General features: G+C 31.7%; 1 protein-coding gene across 1 annotated transcript; it reads left to right on the top strand.

Moving 5' to 3' along the window:
* Nucleotides 1–17754: 17754 nt before the first annotated feature.
* LOC139496099 (acetylcholine receptor subunit alpha-type acr-16-like) lies at nucleotides 17755–20082 on the top strand. The gene is made up of 4 exons (XM_071284560.1): nucleotides 17755–17938; nucleotides 18375–18505; nucleotides 19015–19151; nucleotides 19658–20082. Exons 1-4 carry the CDS (start codon nucleotides 17878–17880, stop codon nucleotides 20007–20009), a joined length of 681 nt encoding a protein of 226 aa, XP_071140661.1. The 5' UTR covers nucleotides 17755–17877; the 3' UTR covers nucleotides 20010–20082.
* Nucleotides 20083–20410: the final 328 nt, after the last annotated feature.

The raw sequence follows: 20410 nt of genomic DNA, 5'->3' as shown, positions 1-20410 counted from the left end.
ACACAAGAAACTAAAATTAAAATAATACAAGTCTAACAAAGGCCAGAGGCTCCTGACTTGGGACAGGCGCAAAAATGCGGCGGGGTTAAACATGTGTGTGAGATCTCAACCCTCCCCCTATACCTCTAACCAATGTACACTCAGTACAATGACCTAATTTCGGTATTTTTGTAATTTGTATCTTATAACTACACAACACTGTGACTTTAGAGGGATTAATGTGTTATTTAAGTAAGTTTCTCGAATCCTGTATAATCTGCATTCTCTGTCGTATCCAGTAAACACAATGGCTTGTATAATCCATAAAAATGTGGAGCAAGGAAATAGAATTTCTATTATATTGGTTAAGTAAATAGATTATTTGCTAATCGAAATAAAAACCACAAAGCTCGAAAGAAACACTTCACTAATATTTATTTTCTTTCTTTATTTGACAAATCTCAAGATTGATTATCGTTATCCATAATTATCTGTCCAATATAAGCTATAACCAATTTATAACCAACAAAAGTTTTCTTTTTTTATCTTAGCCAATTATTCAAATCGGTTAACGTTATTGCTTCTTAAATCTTTTGAAGTATTAGCACACCAGAATTAAAATTGAAACTAATGAGTACATATGTCCGAATTAAGAAACAAAGACGTGACAATAATTATTCAACATAAGATAAATACCAAAAATTGACAGAGTCATTATTAAGAATCAAGTCAAAAACGATAAATAATTTATTAGAACTGTCATTTGTATATGTATCTTTTGGATGATTGACTTGCCTACGATAATAACACATACATAAGTTATGTCTCTTTCATCATACAACTGTAGATGTGGATGCACCTTCCAGAAGCAATATGAAATTGTATAATTCTGTAAGCTTTGTTTCCTTAACCAGTGTGTTCAGGAATAATGTAAAACTATTATGATGTTAAAAAAAAGTTATAAGGAAACAAGTCATAAATCATCTGCGGACAAGCAACCTGAATGCAAAGCTTTTAAAATGAAATGAATATTTTTATTATTGATAATTCTATTATTCTGTCAATCGGCCTGCACATCTACTAAGAGCTATTCTTTAAGTCGGTCTGCAAATCTACTGAGAGCTATTCTGTCAATCGGTCTGCACATCTACTGTGAGCTATTTTGTCAATCAGTCTGTACATCAACTAAGAGCTATTCTGTCAATCGATCTGCACATCTACTGTGAGCTATTCTTAAAATGCTATATGAAAATAAACACATCATATATACCAGGATTACATTTTGTATATCTACAAAAGATTCATCAGTGACGCTCGAATCCACAAAAGTTTAAAAGGCTAAACAAAAGTACGAAGTTGAAGAGCATAGAGGACCAAAATTCCTAAAAGTTGTGCCAGATACAGCTAAGGTAATCTATTCCTGAGGTAGAAAAGCCTTAGTATTTCAAAATGAATATTCATGTCAGCACAGAAGTACTGACTACTGTGCTAGTTATACCCTCGAGAATTAAAACTCCACCAGCAGTTGCATCGACCCAGTGGTTGTAAATAAACTCATAATAGATTTTGTATATACGCCAGACGAAGAGCATTGTTTTCAATCGCTTTTCTGTTATTTTCTTTGTTAAAGATGTTGTAATTGCTTAACTCAATTTGAGGTCATATTTAAATCAAAAATCTGGACAACACAACACAAGACAATATATATAAGTCTTACCTCTTCATTTTATAAAACATACAAATAGTTAAAAAAAAAAACATAACATAAAACATATAAGAGAGTTATGAGAGACTATGTAAAATGTATATACATTATGTACACTTAAATTAGCAATATCAAATACATTTTCTTTTGGCAGTAAAAAACTGTTTTTTTTTTTTCATCTGTGAATAAAAATATAAATTCAGCGTCCATCAATCAACTTTGTTACACTCGTTTAGATTAAGAATTAAGCTAGATTATTAATCAACTAATTTAACCTGATTAGGGTATCGACAAAACAGTAAATAGAAATATTGGTATTAAACCATAACCAACAGATTCTTGAAATTAAGAAAGCAGCTTCTCATTGATTATTTCTTTTCAAATAAAGATGTCAAAATATCGGATATCATAGCTAGGTCCAGGTGATTGTTTTTAGATAAAAATGTGTAAAGACAAAAATTTGAGCTAATTTATAAATATTCTAAAAAAAAAGCAAAACTCGAAATCAAATAATAAAATCCATTCCCTTTTCCTCAAGATGTTCATTTCGTTTTGAAAAATATTCTCAATAGTGTATGATATTGACGTTATAATTAGTAATCTCATCGCAAAACGTTATTTTTTTCTGACCATTTCTTCAGATGTCCTTATGACTGATAAAATGACCTCATGATTCATCAGATTTCCTCATGACGCATAAAATTTCTTTATGATTCATCAGATTTTCTCATGATTTATCAGATTTCCTCTTGTTTCATCAGATTGTCCCGTGATTCATTAGATGTTCTCATAAAAAGTAAAATCCAAAAATACTGAACTTGGAGGAAAATCAATTCGGAAAGTCCATAATCACATATCAAAATCAAATAACAAAACGCATCAAAAACGAATGGACAAGAACTGTCATATTCCTGACTTGGTACAGGTCAAATGTACAAAACCAGTCAAAAGAAATAAGAAGGAAAGACAAAAACAAATCGTCAAAAAAAAGGAGAGATAAAACCACAGTCAAGACACGAAGAGGGAGCCACAAAACCGCATAAAAAGGCAAAAGAAGGAGAGACAAAAACACCGTCAAAAGACAAAAGAAGTGACAAAATCACAGTCCTAAGACAAAGGGAGGAGAGAGAAAACAGCAGTCAAACGAAGGAAAGACACATCCCTGGCCATAAGATCAAATTTAAAGGAGAGACAAAACTACATTGAAACTACAACAAAAGTATTTCCAAACAATAATTCACAAAGGACTAATTAAACTAATTAAACTAAGGATTGAGAAACCCCAACTTTTTTAGAAGCTTAATTCAATAGACAACAGAACAGTTCAATTTTTGCTTTCGATTGCTGTATTTCTGTTTTCTATCAATAATGAAGATGACATAGTGTATCTATTGAAGCAGAAAAACTGATATCATGAATACCGTCCATGATTTATATAACATTTGTTAGATTGAAACAAACTGAAAATTGTTAAAAACACTCATTAAATTGCCAAAAGTAAAAAAAATATTAAGAAGTAATTGCATATTTTTATTTTATGAAATCGTGAATATATTAGTCTTGCAAGATAATTAGAAACCCTTATGGATCTTTTGATGTGACAACAAGGAAGAAAATGCACATGCAGCGACTACTAATCCGTTTATATAATCACATACAGAAATAGTTCATTGTTATATTTTTAATTTAAGACGTCGGTGTAATACTAACCAAACAAACCGCAGTATTAAAGATGGTATTGAAATGACTGTAATAGGTTTTGAATACACCTAACGTGATTGGCTAGCGTTTGTTCGTTAAAAACAAGTAACGCAGCGAGGCTTACTGCATAGGTTTATTATGTATTGGACAGGATAAAGAAATATGAAGTTATCTAGTAGCTTTTTATTTGTTGCAATAACTTATACTTTTGGTAAGTATTAAATATAATATGTTTTCAGAATAATTCAGTAATTTAATCATTCATTCGAAAGCAGGTAAGACAGATTTATGGACTTAATGATTTAGTTTAAGCACAAAGTTTTATGACGTATAAATATGATTTAAAATGCTATTATACACATAGACAAATCCAGTTAACAAGCAAAACCTTTACTTAATGTGGTACCAAACACCTTAACTAAAATTAATTTAGCTCGTTTAATTTTCATAAAATTTCGACAAAATATTTACTTTGACCCTTTGACAAAAATGTAAAAATTTCAAAAAACTTGAACCAGAAAACTTATCGAAAACTTTTCATTAGATATATAACAGTTTGACGAACACTAATTTTGATCATTGAGTAGCTTAATATTTCCTAAACAATATAACGTGATTAAAACGTTCAGCTGAATTTTACAGAGTTATCTCCTTGTACAATGTGGTTACTTCTTAAATTATGTATCTTATATTGTGTTATTTCATCACTGTCACGGGTTATTGGTGATTACCCGCAAACACCTCGCAAGATTGTGTGTGTACCTGTCGCAAATGTAGCCTGGCATTCAGTGGTTTCCGTCTGTTGCTGCATAATTGTTTTCTATTCGTTGAACATCAATCAGGTAGTTAGTTTTCTCGGTTGCATTTTTATACATTTGTCATGTATGGGAACTTTATCGCTTAAATGCTCATTGTTGAAGGTCGTAAGGTGACATATAGTTGCTACTTCTACTTCATGTGGCCTTTTGTAGAGAGATGTCTAATAGACAATCATACCTCGTCTTCAAATTTTTATTAAAAAGAAATAGGGAAGTCTCAAAAACTCCATATCTTACAAATTATCAAAACCATAAGTTGAACTTGTTTTCTTTGAATTAGGTCATGTCTCCTAAGATTCGTTGTTGAAAAAATCCGGAAAATGTTTTACAGTCATATTATTACTTTCTTCTAAACAAGTTTATTGCACAGCATATGATACAATACATTTGTTTTAAGTAGACAAAATTTATTGAGATGCTTTTAACTTAGTTTGAACAGTATATATCAATAAAAGTCTATAACAATGAAGTAGTACAAATTTACATAATTCAGCTATGGGAATCGAAATCAAGTTCGGATTTTTTTTATACTTTTAAGACATCGGACCTGTCTACGACATGTACTATATCGCAACGATAATATCTTGAGAGCTTTAAGAAAAAGTGTAAAAGGAAGATACCGTAATGGAAACGCTGTCAACATATTCAATGTAACATGGTATCGATCAATTGAACACATCCCATTACTTGTTTATTGGTACCAATGTCATATTTAAACATATTCTGAATTTGAATCAAGAACCTTGTTTCATTACATTCTGATTATATCAGGCAGCACAAATAATCAATTTAGACTGGTCTTTGGTATGGACACATACATGTGTTGTTGAGTTTTATTTGGGCAGAATAATGAAAATATCCACATGTCTGACTAATAAATGCATAGCAGTCACAGAAATATCCGTATTCGTATTATCTAAAGTTGTAAGTTTCTTTTGTTGTAAGGAATATTCCTTTTTCAGCGGATTAATACTTACATTGGCAACACGAAGGGTGCCACATGTGGAACAGAATCTGCTTACCCTTCCGGAGCATCTTAGATCCCCTCAAATTTTTGTGGGGACCGTGTTGCTGAGTCTTTAGTTGTCTTTGTTGTTTTTTGTGTACTATTGTTTGTCTGTTTGTCTGTTTGTCCATTTGTCTTTTTCTTTTTCAGCAATGGTATTGTCAGTTTATTTTCGATTTCCACTATCGGTCACTGTGCTGTAATTAGTTAAAACAATATTTCATTTTCAAAAAGCGCACAAAATATAATTATACAATATAAATACAAGGATTCGGAAACAAGAACAACATATATAAATCTTCTCCCTTTAAAAAAATGACAAAATTAGGAACATAGTATAAGAATCTCGTATAATATAATTTTCAATTCTTATAACACATGTTTATTCTGTGGTTTGCCCGTTACTCAGAAGTCAGTTTGATCGAAACATGTGATCAACTCGTTTTTTCATAATAACACATGTAGCTGAGAAATATGCAAATATGCTGTATTTACTTGTGTACTTTTTTTTCGTAAACTTTCGAAGACAGGTGAGCATAAAGACACCTTATGTTAATAAACCTACTTTGAAATCTAATAAATTTATCATAGCAATTAAAACTTAGTGCGCATAAACTCAAAACTAAAATTGGGAGTTATAATAAAACTGAAAAGAGTGAAATTTCTTTTCGAGTTTCTATGCCAATTGAAACTGTAGATGAAGACCCTTTAGGTGTCATTATCAAGTATAAAAGGAAAGAGAACCTATGAAACATAAATATCTATAATTAAATTAACTTTTAAACCTTATAATAATGAAACCGTTTAATCAAAATTGTTGCATAAAATCAACAATTGGTCTTTATAAATACTGAAAAAGATGTGTTTTTTTTAAATGCTGAATTGTCTAAGGTTACAATTGACGAATAATAAACATACGGATTACAATACATACACTTATCTTGCATATAACGTATTGATATTTTTTAGTTGTTAGTTACATATTTGATGTATTTAAATGCAATGTACTTTGTAATAAGTCTTAACCGATAGTCATAATTGCGTTTATGCTAATGATGGATATCCTACATTGTATTTTGAGGTGTGTTCTTCGACTGTTTCGATTCTCATACATCCTTGGCTTTCACATATTTGGCTTTGAGCGTTCCTGATAAAGGTAAATTCGGACGAATGAAATTATAACTTGCTTTGTTTCATTTTGTGAGATAGATTTAAGGAGATGTCCTGTAAAAGTCTGTAAGGAAGCAAATAGCGAGACAACCCTTTAATTGTAAGAATGTCATTTCATTGTTTTCTCCATCTATGTATATATTAGTCAAGGAACGATACTTTGTTTGAAAATAAAAGTGTAGTTGCTTTTGCTATCACCCTTTATTATGCTGTTTTAAATGACTGTGCGCTAAATCTGACCATACATGTACATGTTTCATGTATTGACATAAAAAAATGCAGGAAAAACATATTACCTCACAGTGCTACAGTCATTGTTATATTATGTAAATAAGTCACGTGTCGACCAATCTGGATTTAATATTGCAAATATGCTATTTAAATGCAAAGTTATATGCTATTCTTAAATCACACGTACCGTCTAACATATGTATAATGTTAACCTTGGAACAAGAGACAAATGACATAATAAGAGAGCTAACCTTTAAATCGAGGTCCCAATTGCATAATTACCTATATCAACAACAAGACAAGTAGAGGATAATCTGACAAAATATTGTGTTTTTAATGGAGGTGATCTTTCTATAAAGATAAGGAGTTGTGGTATGATTGACAATGAGACAACTACAAAATGTATCCACCAAAGTTCAAGTATGAAACAATTCAATTGAGAAATAAATAGCCTAATGTATAACAAGACAGTTTATAGCTGGTTTGAGTGGTTGATGTTTATGTGAAATATTTTTTTGTTCGATATCCCACTGTAGAAAGTGCATAGTTAAAGATTGTTCTAAATTTTATGATTTACAGGACAACCTATTGACAATTTGTGGATTAAAACATTGAATAGCGGAAATATCAACTCATGGAATGTACCCGATATATATAATTACTATACGAAATTGTCAACATACGATTTTCCTGAAATTACGAACAGATATTTATTGTTTAGTATCAAAGCATGTGATAATGTTTTTGTGTTACTATCAGAAACATACACATTGACATCAACAAAGTTTCTAGAGATTGTTTTTGGTGGAAATTCCAATCTTATTTCGTATGTTTGGTTGACAAGGAGTCCTGGAAATATAATTAGTGCACCCCACTATTCAACTCCGAATCTACTGAGTTGTACTGCATTCCGAAGTTTCAATTTATCATGGCCTTCAGACGATCGTTTTGTGCTTCTGACGGATTCTGGAAAGGTAGTATTTGATTGGACGAGTGGTGATACACTTGACATTCGTGGTATTGGTGTCCGATCAGGATGGGGAAATGATGCCACATGGATTGTGAATCATAAAGGTATGATTCTGAATTTAAGGATGGATTACAAACGTACTCCTAATTTCCTTTTCTTTTTTATTATTATTACCAAATGGACTAAAATGTTTAAGCTAAACTAGTTAACACTGACATATTAATATTTGTACATAGATCGAAATGAAATGGAACATTTAGATCAATGAGAATCAATAAAATATCCAGCAGCAAACGTTTTTATAATTGATGTTTAGTTGGCTAAAATCTACTTGCTCATATTTCACTCATGTTCAGAACTATGCGAAAAGTTTGTTTATAGCGATATAAATCATAAAATGTTGCATATCAAATTTTTAAAAGAATAATTTTATATACAATCAAATTTATTTGAGCCGTTTGTATCAGCCGATTAAGAAAGTTATCATATTTCTTTCTACATTAATAAGAAGATGTGGTATGAGTGACTATGTGACAACTCTCCATCCAAATCTGAATGTATTAAAAGTTATCAATTATAGTTCAAAGTAAGGCCTTCAACATGAAGCTTTGTCTCACACCGTACAGCAAGCTATCAAATGTCCCCAAACTGACTAGTATAAAACAAACAGGAAATCCACCGTCTATATAAAAAAGCAATATTCGAAAAACACCTATAAAGCACACTAATTAACGACAAGCACTGTACAAAACTTAATCAAATATTTCATATCAAGCTTACCCAAAAAAACATGCATACATTTTGATAGTAATATAAATATTATATTTGTCACATACCAGAGAGATAACTTCAAGTAAAGAAATCAAATCCGAGCAGTTCTTTTTTTTTTCAGCGCACACATCCGGTCATTACCGTGGCTTAAAATCAACTTACGGGAACATGAATTTACTACGGACAACATCTGCAAATAGCTTGATACTATGCATCCTGGTTTGTGAAAGAGATAACAACTGCATCGGTATAAATTTTCGTTTGAAAACAAAGAAATGTGAACTTATAGAGGGAGACCAGCTAATAAAGAAAACTGCAAACAGTGAATGGATGTTTTATACGAAATGCTTACAAGGCAGTAAGATGTGTTTAGCTGTCACAAATTGAACAATATGACACATTTGATAAAATCTGAATGTGCATGGTAGACATAATTTAACATTAGGCCTCATTATATCTTCATTATTGTTTTGTTTTGTCCTCAAAACGCTGCAGCATTTGGATCATGTGTTGCTTACTCTTTCATGACACCTTTGATCCCCTCGTGTTTTGGTGGAGTAATTGTAATTATCGTTTTCTTTTCTTTATTTCTTTGTTCTTAACTTAAAATTTTCTGCTCATTAATATTTTTAACACTTTTTCTTTATATCTTTATTTTTTGTGTGTTTTATTTCTTTTCTGTTATATCTTGTATTTTGTAAATCTGTATTATTTTGTTTCATTGATTGAATGATAAAAAATACTCTGTATCACTAACTCAGAAGAACGACTGCTGCTTTAATATATGTAGTAAACATTCCAATGTAAAAATAAATATGGATAAGGTCAATGTTAGCTTATAAATACTTAGTAATAGAGTTATTTTCAATGGTTATCAATTAAACACTGTTATATCAATCTGAGTTTTATTTTTATCTTTGGTATCAATAAATCTAAACATAACATACGTATATGGCTAACAATTATTCTCATTTACGATTATACAGCTTGTGAATATATATTTTGTTTTGCATTGCACAAGGTCTTGCATTCCTTTACAGTTGATGGCCCCGATACACTTAACAAGTGGAAGTGTACAGATTGATCAGTGATTGTGTTATAAACTGTGACCAGAGAATGCTAGTGTTGGCAAAAAGATTTGAAAAAAATTAACAAAACAAATAAAGAATAGAGTAAATGGGATGTAAAAGTGTAGAGAATAACTGTAGAAATTGAATCAGGTAATACAATGCCGATTACAGTAATGAATAATGAAGAGAATAAAGAAATCACTTACATATATATATGATTGCGTTGGATAAAAACCGCTTTTTTATACGTGTGCACGTAACAAATGTCGTTGTAGAAGGGTCAAAATACAGCACAAACAACATTATCAAAAATTACTTCTGAAATTAATGTATTAACTAAAATAACGCGGAAGATTTGTTGAATTCATTATGGCCACCACTGCATAATCCGCTATATTCTTACCTGCTACATGTAAATTTGATTAAAATGTTTAGGAATTGTTTTATTTCAGATTTGTCAATACCCTTAACGCATTACTCATATCTACGGGCAAAATGTATCCGAGTCAATCTTGAGGTTAATAATTACCTGGTTCTATTAAACCCTTTATAAGAATAACAGTTTATTCCATCAGTTCAAGCTTCCATGAAATATCTCAAAATGTATAGATATAAAAACCATAAAACATTAACAAACGCACTTTGAAACAAAATGGTCAAGAATACATACTACTTACGAATTGAAATACCTATTAGAATAGACAATACTCACGGTGAATGTGAGACAACAATCTGACCAAAGAGCAAAAACAGCCCAAGGCCCCTGATGGTGCCTTGTGCAGGGTAAAATAATGCCGCAACTAGAGGAGAACTGGTCCCTACACAGAAGTATATACTTTTTCAGCAAAATCGACGCCATACTTAAATCCCAAACTTACAAATCAACCAAAATTGACTTTGGCAAGGCACAAAAATGCGAAAAGTTAAACATGTTTTGTGTGGTCGCAACTCTACCCTATACCACTAGTCCATGTGGAAGAAAAATACACAACAAAAATCAGTTCAAAAGATGTCCAATGTTAGAATAGGAAACAGAATAAACTAAGCAAAATGACATTGTTAAACATAGAATAACAACATGAACAAACGACTTCTAGCAATTACTGACATTTCCGGCTCCTGGCTTTAATTGATTTAACTTATTGAAGGATAATTTTCTCATTATCAAAATCATCCAAAATTCATCCTGTTAGTGGTTAGTAAAGTGCCGTCAGCTAGCAATTATCATGCTTAATATAGAAAAAGGTAATTACTTACTGTTTATTCAATCAAAATAAACATAGACATAGATATAAGAAGATGTGGTATGAGTGCCAATGAGGCAACTCTCTCATCTAAGTCAGAATTTGTAAAAATAAACCATTATAGGTAAAAAAACAAACAAGAAACACTTATGAACCACACCAACAAACGACACCTGTTGAACATCAGATTCCTGACTTGAACAGGTGCAAACAAATGCAGCGGGTTCTAACGTTTAAATCGGTACCAACCGTCGCCCTAATCTGAAACAATAGTGTAACATCACATCATAAAAGAGGCACACTATAAAAAAATCAATTGAAATGGTTTAACTCAATTCAAAGACATATAAACACAAGTGAACATACACTGAACTGAAAAAAATGATCTATTACACAATGTAAATTAAAAAACAATAAAATAAGGGGTTATATGTTAAACAATTTCAGAAAAACAAAATTGAACACAATGCCACCAAATAGAATAATGTACACAGGTGAATAAAAATAATTTTGTTGTAAGGTATACAGTATCAATTGAGAACGGATATATTTTGTACAAACTAAATAATTTTGTTGTTCATAGAACAGAAGTGAAAACATGTTTTGTTTTATTAAACACTCGTGCAGTAAGTAACACATACAGGTGTTTCCGTATAACATGTATAACCTATATAAATACAGAAACAAACAACTGCTTTTAGAATTAATTTGTTTTATTTCCGATACAAAAATCTAACTAATAAATCGATAATTAATTCTATTTTTTTTTTTTTTACCTTAAATCACTTCGCAACAGTATCTTAACTACATCACTTGTAAATGAATATGTTTAAAGGCTTGGTAAGCTTTAGGGGTGAATAACAACGTGTTTGTGCTCTATAAAATTGAGAATGGAAATGGGGAATGTGTCAAAGAGACAACAACCCGCCCAAATAAAAAACAACAGCAGAGGGTCACCAACAGGTCTTCAATGTAGCGAGAAATTCCTGCACCCGGAGGCGTCCTTCAGCTGGCCCCTAAACAAATATATACTAGTCCAGTGATAATGAACGCCATACTAATTTCCAAATTTTACACAAGAATCTAAAATTAAAATAATACAAGACTATACATACTTCTACCTGAACAGATTGAATTTGAAATATCTGAATGGATAAGATGTTCGCAAGTATATATGTTTTTTCTAATGATGTTCCTGTAGCGATAATGAAATAAAGTAGAAGTTTGACGATTAAGTATTGTTGTAATTAATATGCTGTGGGTCATTGTTTTAAAATAAGAATTGTTACAGGGTTTGTAGTAACATGAGCAACACGACGGGTGCCACATGTGGAGCAGGATCTGCTTACCCGTCCGATTCACCTGAGATCATCCCCAGTTTTGGTGGGGTTTGTGTTGCCTAGTCTTTAGTATCTAAGATGAAGTAATGAAATAAAGTTAAACACAACAAAAATACTGAACTCCTAGGAAAAGTGAAAAAGACCATAATCAAATGGCAAAATCAAAGGTTCGAGCACATCAAACGAATGGATAACAACTGTCATATTCCTGACTTGGTACAGGTCTTTTCGTATGCAGAAAAAGGTGGATATAACCGAGTTCTATAACTAGCTAAACCTTTCACTTGTATCTACATCTACATCATACGACGATCCATCAGCACATTGATGACTATACGTCGGCTCATCGCAAACAGACACTTAATAAAATATAATAACTAATTTTGTGCAATAATTCAAAGATAATTTGTGCAATAATTCAAAAATAATTTTGTGCAAAAACAAAACAAAAATTAACGCATTTACATTATTTACAAACAGGTTAGATATCTAAATATACTGACTCTGGATCAGTATTTTAAACTGATCCAGGGAGTTAACGCTGATGATCTTTTGTGGGAGTGAGTTCCACAGTACAACAGTGAATGGAAAAAAGCTGTACTTGAAATAGTCTGTTCTTGTGCTAAATGTCTGGTATTGTAATGGATTAGTGAATCTGGTGTTTTTGACTGGCTGTGGTACAAGGTAAAGGTTTGGGTCTACTGCAATGAGATGGTGAGAGATTTTGTAAAGCATAGTGACTCGATTGATGTTTCTGCGAGTTTCAAGTGACTTCCATTGAAGATGGTCAATCATGGAAGTAACACTACTGGTGTTGTGGTATCTGTTGGTGACATAGCGTGCTGCCCTTCTTTGTACTTTTTCAATGTTGTTTTTTTGTTTTTGGGTGTGAGGTGACCAAACTGAAGAGCAGTATTCTAAATTAGAACGTACCATGGATTTGTATGCCAAGCTTTTAGTTTCTTCCTGGTTTATTTTCAAGTTTCTTTTTCGAAAGCCTAAGATCTTATTTGCTTTTGAAGTAATAATATATTTATGTGTGTATCCCAAGACATGTTGTGAGAAAGGGTGATACCAAGATATTTTGCAGTGCTGACGGATTCTAAGATGTGGCCTTTTAATACATAATCATGTTTGAATGGTGACTGTGATCTTGTTACAGTGAGGGAGTTGCATTTTTCAGGATGGAATTGCATACCCCAAGTTTTTTCCCAATTGGCTAGGCAGTTTAGATCATTTTGTAGTATGGTACAATCTTGTTGGTTTGTTATGTTTCTGTATAAGATACAATCATCTGCAAACAAGCGTGTTTTTGATGTTACTGCTGCAGGTAGGTCATTAATGAAGATGAGAAAAAGTAGTGGACCCAAAACCGAGCCTTGGGGCACCCCACTTACCACAGGCATTTGACTAGATACCTCTCCGTCAAGGGCAACCTGTTGCGTTCTGTTACTAAGGAAGGCTGATACCCAATTCCAGGTATTTCCCCTTATGCCATAATTATCCATCTTTCTTAATAACTTTTTGTGAGGTACCTTGTCAAATGCCTTGGAGAAGTCTAAACTAATAAGATCAATTTGTACACCATTATGAAGGTTACTAAGTAGTTCATGACTTAAAGTAAGTAGCTGTGTTTCACAGCTGCGTTTTGATCTGAAGCCATGCTGATTGTCCACAAGGATGTTATGTGTGTCCAGATGTTTTAGTATGTTACTTACAACAATGTGTTCGAGCAGTTTGCAGCAAATGCAAGTTAGAGAGACAGGTCTGTAATTACTGGCTAGGTATTTTTCGCCTTTTTTAAAAATAGGGATCACATTTGCCTGTCTCCAGTCTGTTGGTACATCTCCTTTCAAAAAAGATGTGTTAAAGATCAAAGCGAGATGTGGTGCAAATTCTGGTGCAAATTGTTTAAGAATTCGTGCTGGTATTTCGTCTGGACCTGTAGCTTTAGATGGATCAAGATTTTTCAAAAGTTTTTCTATGCCATTTGGTGTTACATGTATTTCTGCCATAGATGGATAGTTGTCGGAAAGAGTTGGTATTTGTTCTTTATCATTTTCAGGTGTAAAAACAGAGTGGTATTGTTTATTGAGTATTTCAGCTTTTTGTTTTGTGTCGTCTATCAGCATACCTTCAGATCTTAATGGTGCAACTCCTGAACTGTCTTTTTTGGTGGACCTAATATAATTCCAAAATTTTTTCTGTTTTTGCGAGGTTTGTAAGCTCTCGTCGTAACAAATAATGTTTTCCAGATATGTCCAGTAAGCTTTTCTTGTCTCTTTCTGAAGCAGCTTTTTTGTTTCCCTGTACTGTTTATTTATTTTACTATGCGAGTCTGTTTTCATTTTTTTGAACAATTTGTTCCTTTTTCTAATCAGTGACTTTATTTCTTTATTAATCCATGGTAGTTTTTGTTTGGTGTTATTAATCATTTTAGTAGGGATTGACTCTTCCATGGTTTTTAATACCTTTGTTTTGAAATTATCCCAAAGTTCGTCCATTGTGAGATTTTCTAGGTTTGTAATATTGTTCAGATGTATGTCATTTAGCTTTTCTTTAATTTGTTCAGTATTTGCTTTATTGTATAGGAAAACTTTTCTAGGTGGTTTTTTTGCTCTTCTAGGTTTTAAGTTGGATTCAATATAAACATGCATGACAGTCGCATTAAATTCTATTATTTTGACACGGACGTGTAAAGAAAACAAACAGGGGGAGGGTTGAGATCTCACAAACTTGTTTAACCCCGCCACATTTTTGCGCCTGTCCCAAGTCCGGAGCCTCTGGCCTTTTTTAGTCTTGTATTATTTTAATTTTAGATTCTTGTGTACAATTTGGAAATTAGTATGGCGTTCATTATCACTGAACTAGTATATATTTGTTTAGGGGCCAGTTGAAGGACGCCTCCGGGTGCGGGAATTTCTCGCTACATTGAAGACCTGTTGGTGACCTTCTGCTGTTGTTTTTTTTTTCTATGGTCGGGTTGTTGTCTCTTTGGCACATTCCCCATTTCCATTCTCAATTTTATAGTATGACATAATAGCTAAAAATGCAAAAAATAAAAAAAATAACAACATTGCTCAAAAGTAACAATTATTTAACATAGCCTTAAAACAAACAATGAAGATAATCTCGTCAACCATGACCCTAATCCGAATTATAGAATTCGTAAGAAACACAATTATAATCAGTTTAAATATTACTTTTGCTCAATAACGCGATCTACTTGATTTCTCACTACCATTAACATTTTTTTCCATTAAAGATTGACGCATTATTTTAAAGTTCTTAAGACGGCTGTATGAATTTATAACACTCAATTCATACGCTAGCAGTATCTTATCAAAATACCACTTATCCTAGAATTTACAAATGTCCTCAAAAGGTCACAAGGTATATACACGTTATTTACTGTATTAAGACATTACAACAAATTATGAGGATCTAGATGGAGTTATCAGAATTAAGATGTGTGGGTAAATTCAACCAAGGACGTATGACTAACACGGATTTATGTCTCGCGGTATCTCGTTAAAATATCGCAAATCTTGAGATTTGGATTTACTCACTACTATAATTATGCGCGCTTCAAATACATATTTCCGGCTAGTTACGATAATGTAAACAACTAACACTTCTATAGTCTCGATTATAATGATAGAATATATCTCAATATACAATATTGCATGATCGCAGTTGTTTATCACCAGAGAATTAAACCATGTGTAAAGCCTCATTAAAGAACTTTATAAGAAATGCTTAGAAAAATAATAAAATTTCGTATAAAATATAAATTTAATTAAATTATATGATTTCATTCAAATGAGCAAACAGATTTATTTGCAGTTATACGTAGGTCAAAGTAAAGTTTGGTCTATTTTTTCTTACAATAATCATTTTTTTTAAATAACATTTAACATTTTTAATTCAATGATTTATCCCCGTTTGCAAAATGAAAATAAAAAAAAAGATGGTTGTACAGTTCTTAAAGACAGTAACCAAACGACAAATATTATAATTAGTTATCAAAGGTACCAGGCTTATAATTTGATACACCAGACTCGCATATCGTCTACAAAAGACTCACCAGTGACGCTCAGATCTAAATAGTTAGAAAGTCAAAACAATAACTAAGGCCTTTTAACATTGTATTATTAGAAAAAATTATATCTACACAAATTTCAAACTTTTAATTATATCGAGTCTTTAAAGATTTCACAGAACCACAGATCTTGCATTATTACCCATTCGAGATATACGATATTCAAATATAGAATATTGATGTAGTTCTTGACTTGGCACAGACAAAAACAAAGAAACCATCAATATCTATAAAAGGCAAACGAGTATACGAATACTGAAATTGTTTCTCGAGTACTAGGCCTTCGATGCGAGCACTCGTTGTCATCCCTGATATATAATGGAAAGATATCTGTATTCAAAAGTTGACAGTGACAATAAATTATAAACTTTCAATGTTTGACATGTCAAATTTACTTTTGAAATATTGTCTCCCTTCAAACATTGAATGGTCAACAAATTAACAATTATAGAAAGTTGTCTTGATGCAACAGTGTTGAAAGGTCGACAAGTTGACCTTGATGGAGGCTGTAATTAGATATCTATTTAATGACCCGTTAAACCTTAGCTGTAGACATCTTTCTGGCTGTCAACATTTCGATCTGTTTATTTTTCCACCACAGTATAAATGAGTAATTTAAATTGTCAACTTTGATATTTGCTGACTTTTTAATGTGTAAATATCTCTGCCTGTCGACACATTCTCCATGATTATCTTTTTGATACATACAAATTGTCAGCACAAATTCACAGTTTACAGTATTCACAGTGTGTCACGAAATATGCATTATACAATGAATGTATTAAGATAAATTGTTAAGAAGTGCTTTAGTTTACTCTTTACAGTCATTGAAACTAGTGGATCATTGATGAACATTGTTGATAAAGTTTTATGTTCTGTCTAAAAACATGAATTGTCTGAATGTAGAAAATGAAAAATAAGTTAGTTTCATAAAACAAAAAAACTAATTCCTTGGAAATATAGATCACAATCAATACTAACTGTTAATACAACACAATGATTTTTTTTCTATATGGCCAACCTGTATTTAACAAATTTGTATGCTTACTTTATAATTTACATGTGCTCACTTTTAAATATGACTCACAAATATGTGTCAACAATTTAACTGCTTGTCAATTTTCGAATGTGTCATTTTTTTTTTTGTTGTAGTGTTAATCAGGACGTTTTTTTTTTCTTTATTATTCAAATTTGTCATAAAGGAGCCTTTTTTATAATGTCACACGCTGACCTGTGTATAATTTACGCACTGTTGAAGTCCTTTTGGATACTGATTCGTCCAGAAAGTCTTTGATGGTGTATGTGTTAATGTTTTATTAAATGAGTGTTGGTAATTTAACGCATACTTCAGCACTTCTGAATATTTTATGTGGACATGTTTTATTGGCGGATGATTTATTGCAGAAAAATATTGACCTGTTGAAAGGCTACTGTCCACTGTATATGACATACTTAGTACCCTGACCGCTGACCAACGATGCTCCGGTGATTCATTGACATTCACACCATTTATCGTATTTTATAATTGTAAAAAACTGCTTCTTGTTAAGTTCCCAATTTTGATAGCAATTATTTACTCCTCTACATGTTGTGCGATCGTCAGTTAATGTCAAAAGCATTATTAGAATCAATTACATATTAGTTCACAGGTTATTATAAACTCATTATCTCTGTTTGAATGTCACGGTTATAACTTGACAGATTATATAGTTTATTTTGAAAGTTTTAAACATTTTACATTGCATTATAAATTTCACATTGGACAACAGGATGAAGATACACATGTTGCTCACAGTGGTTTTAATTCTAGAATTTCCATGTGTTGTTCAAGGTAAGAAAACAAAAACTTGATCATGAAAATAGTTAAGAACCTATACACGTGTACAAATTATGTATTTATGTATAGAGTCATTAGCTCCAAATATCTCACTATATTTTATTATCAGTTTAGAAATGGCCTCTTTCTTGATTTGCCAAACTTTTCCTTTGCCTGACCCTGCTCCTTTTGACTGAAGTAATTATAATCAACATGTATTTCATAAGTTCAAACTTCGATAGGTTCATCGTTAAAATGAAACCACAACACAGACTGACAGACTAGCTGATAGACATATATACAGACAGAGAGACAGACAAACAGACAGACAGAGAGACAGACAGACAGACAGACAGACAGACAGACAGACAGACAGACAGATTTAGGATGTAAATATAGTTCAAAGAAGACGCCGGCCATTTACTGATTATCGTATTGTTGTAATTCTTAGGTGTTTTAATGGAAGATTGGTTAATTTCAACATTACTGCAGGATTACAATAAGCTAGCATATCCTGGAACAACGGACAATGCAACTGTTGTTGTCAAACACGACATGACCCTTATTCGAATTGTGGAATTTGTAAGTTTAAAGAATTACATTTGTCATCAGTTAAATGCATAGTCAAACTTGTATTGATTTCGAGTCTATAAAATAGAAACATGTTAAAGAATGAATCTAAGATCTGTCATCAATAACCATTCCTAAAATAATGGCACACTTGCATGTGACAAACACTTTCAAACGAATCAAATTTATAATACAGATACAATTTGATTTTTTGTCTTCGTTTAAACTTTTAATGATGAATGCGTAACTTTTTATAGGAAATTATTTCTGATATTTTGTTTAAAGTTTCAACACTTATCAATAACAATGTAAATATATAAAGATTATCAAATAAACATTACATATATTCAAACAAATGTATATCATTTTAAATGTTTGTTTTGGTTTACTTGAGTTTTTTTTCTGCATTTGAGAAGCATGATTTTCATTGTTTATTGATTGAATATCAGAAAATATGTTATCATATTTTATGAGAGCACTGTTTATAAATTATATTCTTTACAATGAATGTATATATACAGGATGGTACAAAATTGACGATTGACGCATGGTTGGGTACAGAATGGAGAGATCCACGATTTCTATGGGATTCTTCTCCCACTAATATTCGGTTACCAATATCACTGATTTGGACACCTGATATCGTTCTATACGAAAAGTGAGTAAATTACACCTATAATTGAGTGAGTTAAGATGATTGTTTTTTTTTAATTCAATCTTTCAGATTCTATCAATTGGTACAAATGTTAGATGCACACATATACTTGACTCTATACATTATATATTAAATTAATCTTAATGATTTCGATTAAAAACATAAGCAAATCACCGGAAATAAAATTTCCATTTTAAATTTTGTTATAATGCATTGTAGTACTTTTTATTAACTTTTCGTTTACTTCTGTTTTATTCTTTTGTAAAAAAAATATTGTTTGTTTATATAAGAAAAGGTTCATTCTCAATAATTGAATTAAAAAAAACCAGATGGAACTATTTTTGAAAAAGACCTTTCTGAAAAAATAATGTTAACTATATGGATTGATCTCTTATAAGTCACTTTTGATCTCTCACACTCTCTTATTTTACCACTTATCATTTAACATGTGCCCAATAGTACCGACAAAGTGAGCATATACTCAACTCACATATGTAATTCTTTTTCAGTCCAGACACAAGGTTACGATTTGAACCAAACGCAGTTATTGACCAATCAGGACATGTTTACTATTGCCAGCCAATACGTCTCGAGGTCGACAACTGTCGACAGTTCCAGGATGTATTTACATGCGCCCTTAAGTTCGGCTCATGGACATATGATGGATTTAAAATTGATTTACAAAACAGAAGCCAGGTCATAGATTTGTCAAACTTTCAACTACACACCAACTATGATATAATAGATACAAGCGTGGTTAGGAATGAGTTGCATTATGCGTGTTGTCCGGAACCATATCCTGATATTACCTACACCGTTAGTTTGAAAAAAATAAAGACAGGATGGTTTGACAGACTTTAACTAAGTTTCATTCTTTATATCGTTTCCACGGAAGATATTTCAGTGATTTGTGATAATAAAATATCCAAATATATTTATTGTGCATTTATTTCAAATATTAAACGCACATAACGTTATTACGAAACGATGTTTTTTTTTACTTATTATCAGTTCGAGGTGTCCACCAAGTTCATAGAAACACATTAACAGAAAAAATATTTTCCTATTCTTAAGATGTGATTGTTAAGCTATTTTCCGCCTTGTATTTATACTTTCTTTTTGAATCTTTGAATAAAGATAAACAGTAAATCGCGAACTTTCAGCTTTAAGGAACTTGTCTTTCGTAAATCATACAAGATCTTACACAAATATTACATGCAAGACTGATATCAAAACCATTTTAAAAATCATATTTATATAGC

The sequence above is a fragment of the Mytilus edulis genome, chromosome 11 (assembly GCF_963676685.1).
Source record: "Mytilus edulis chromosome 11, xbMytEdul2.2, whole genome shotgun sequence".
Lineage (NCBI taxonomy): Eukaryota > Metazoa > Mollusca > Bivalvia > Mytilida > Mytilidae > Mytilus > Mytilus edulis.
The sequence above is the reverse complement of the archived record's forward strand: the minus strand, read 5'-3'. Positions and strand labels throughout refer to the sequence as shown.

Coding starts and splice junctions, on each gene's coding strand:
- LOC139496099 (XM_071284560.1), top strand. CDS start 17,878: ATGAAGATACACATGTTGCTCACAGTGGTTTTAATTCTAGAATTTCCA. Junction 17,939..18,374: donor ATTTCCATGTGTTGTTCAAG/GTAAGAAAACAA, acceptor TGTAATTCTTAG/GTGTTTTAATGGAAGATTGG. Junction 18,506..19,014: donor TTATTCGAATTGTGGAATTT/GTAAGTTTAAAG, acceptor GTATATATACAG/GATGGTACAAAATTGACGAT.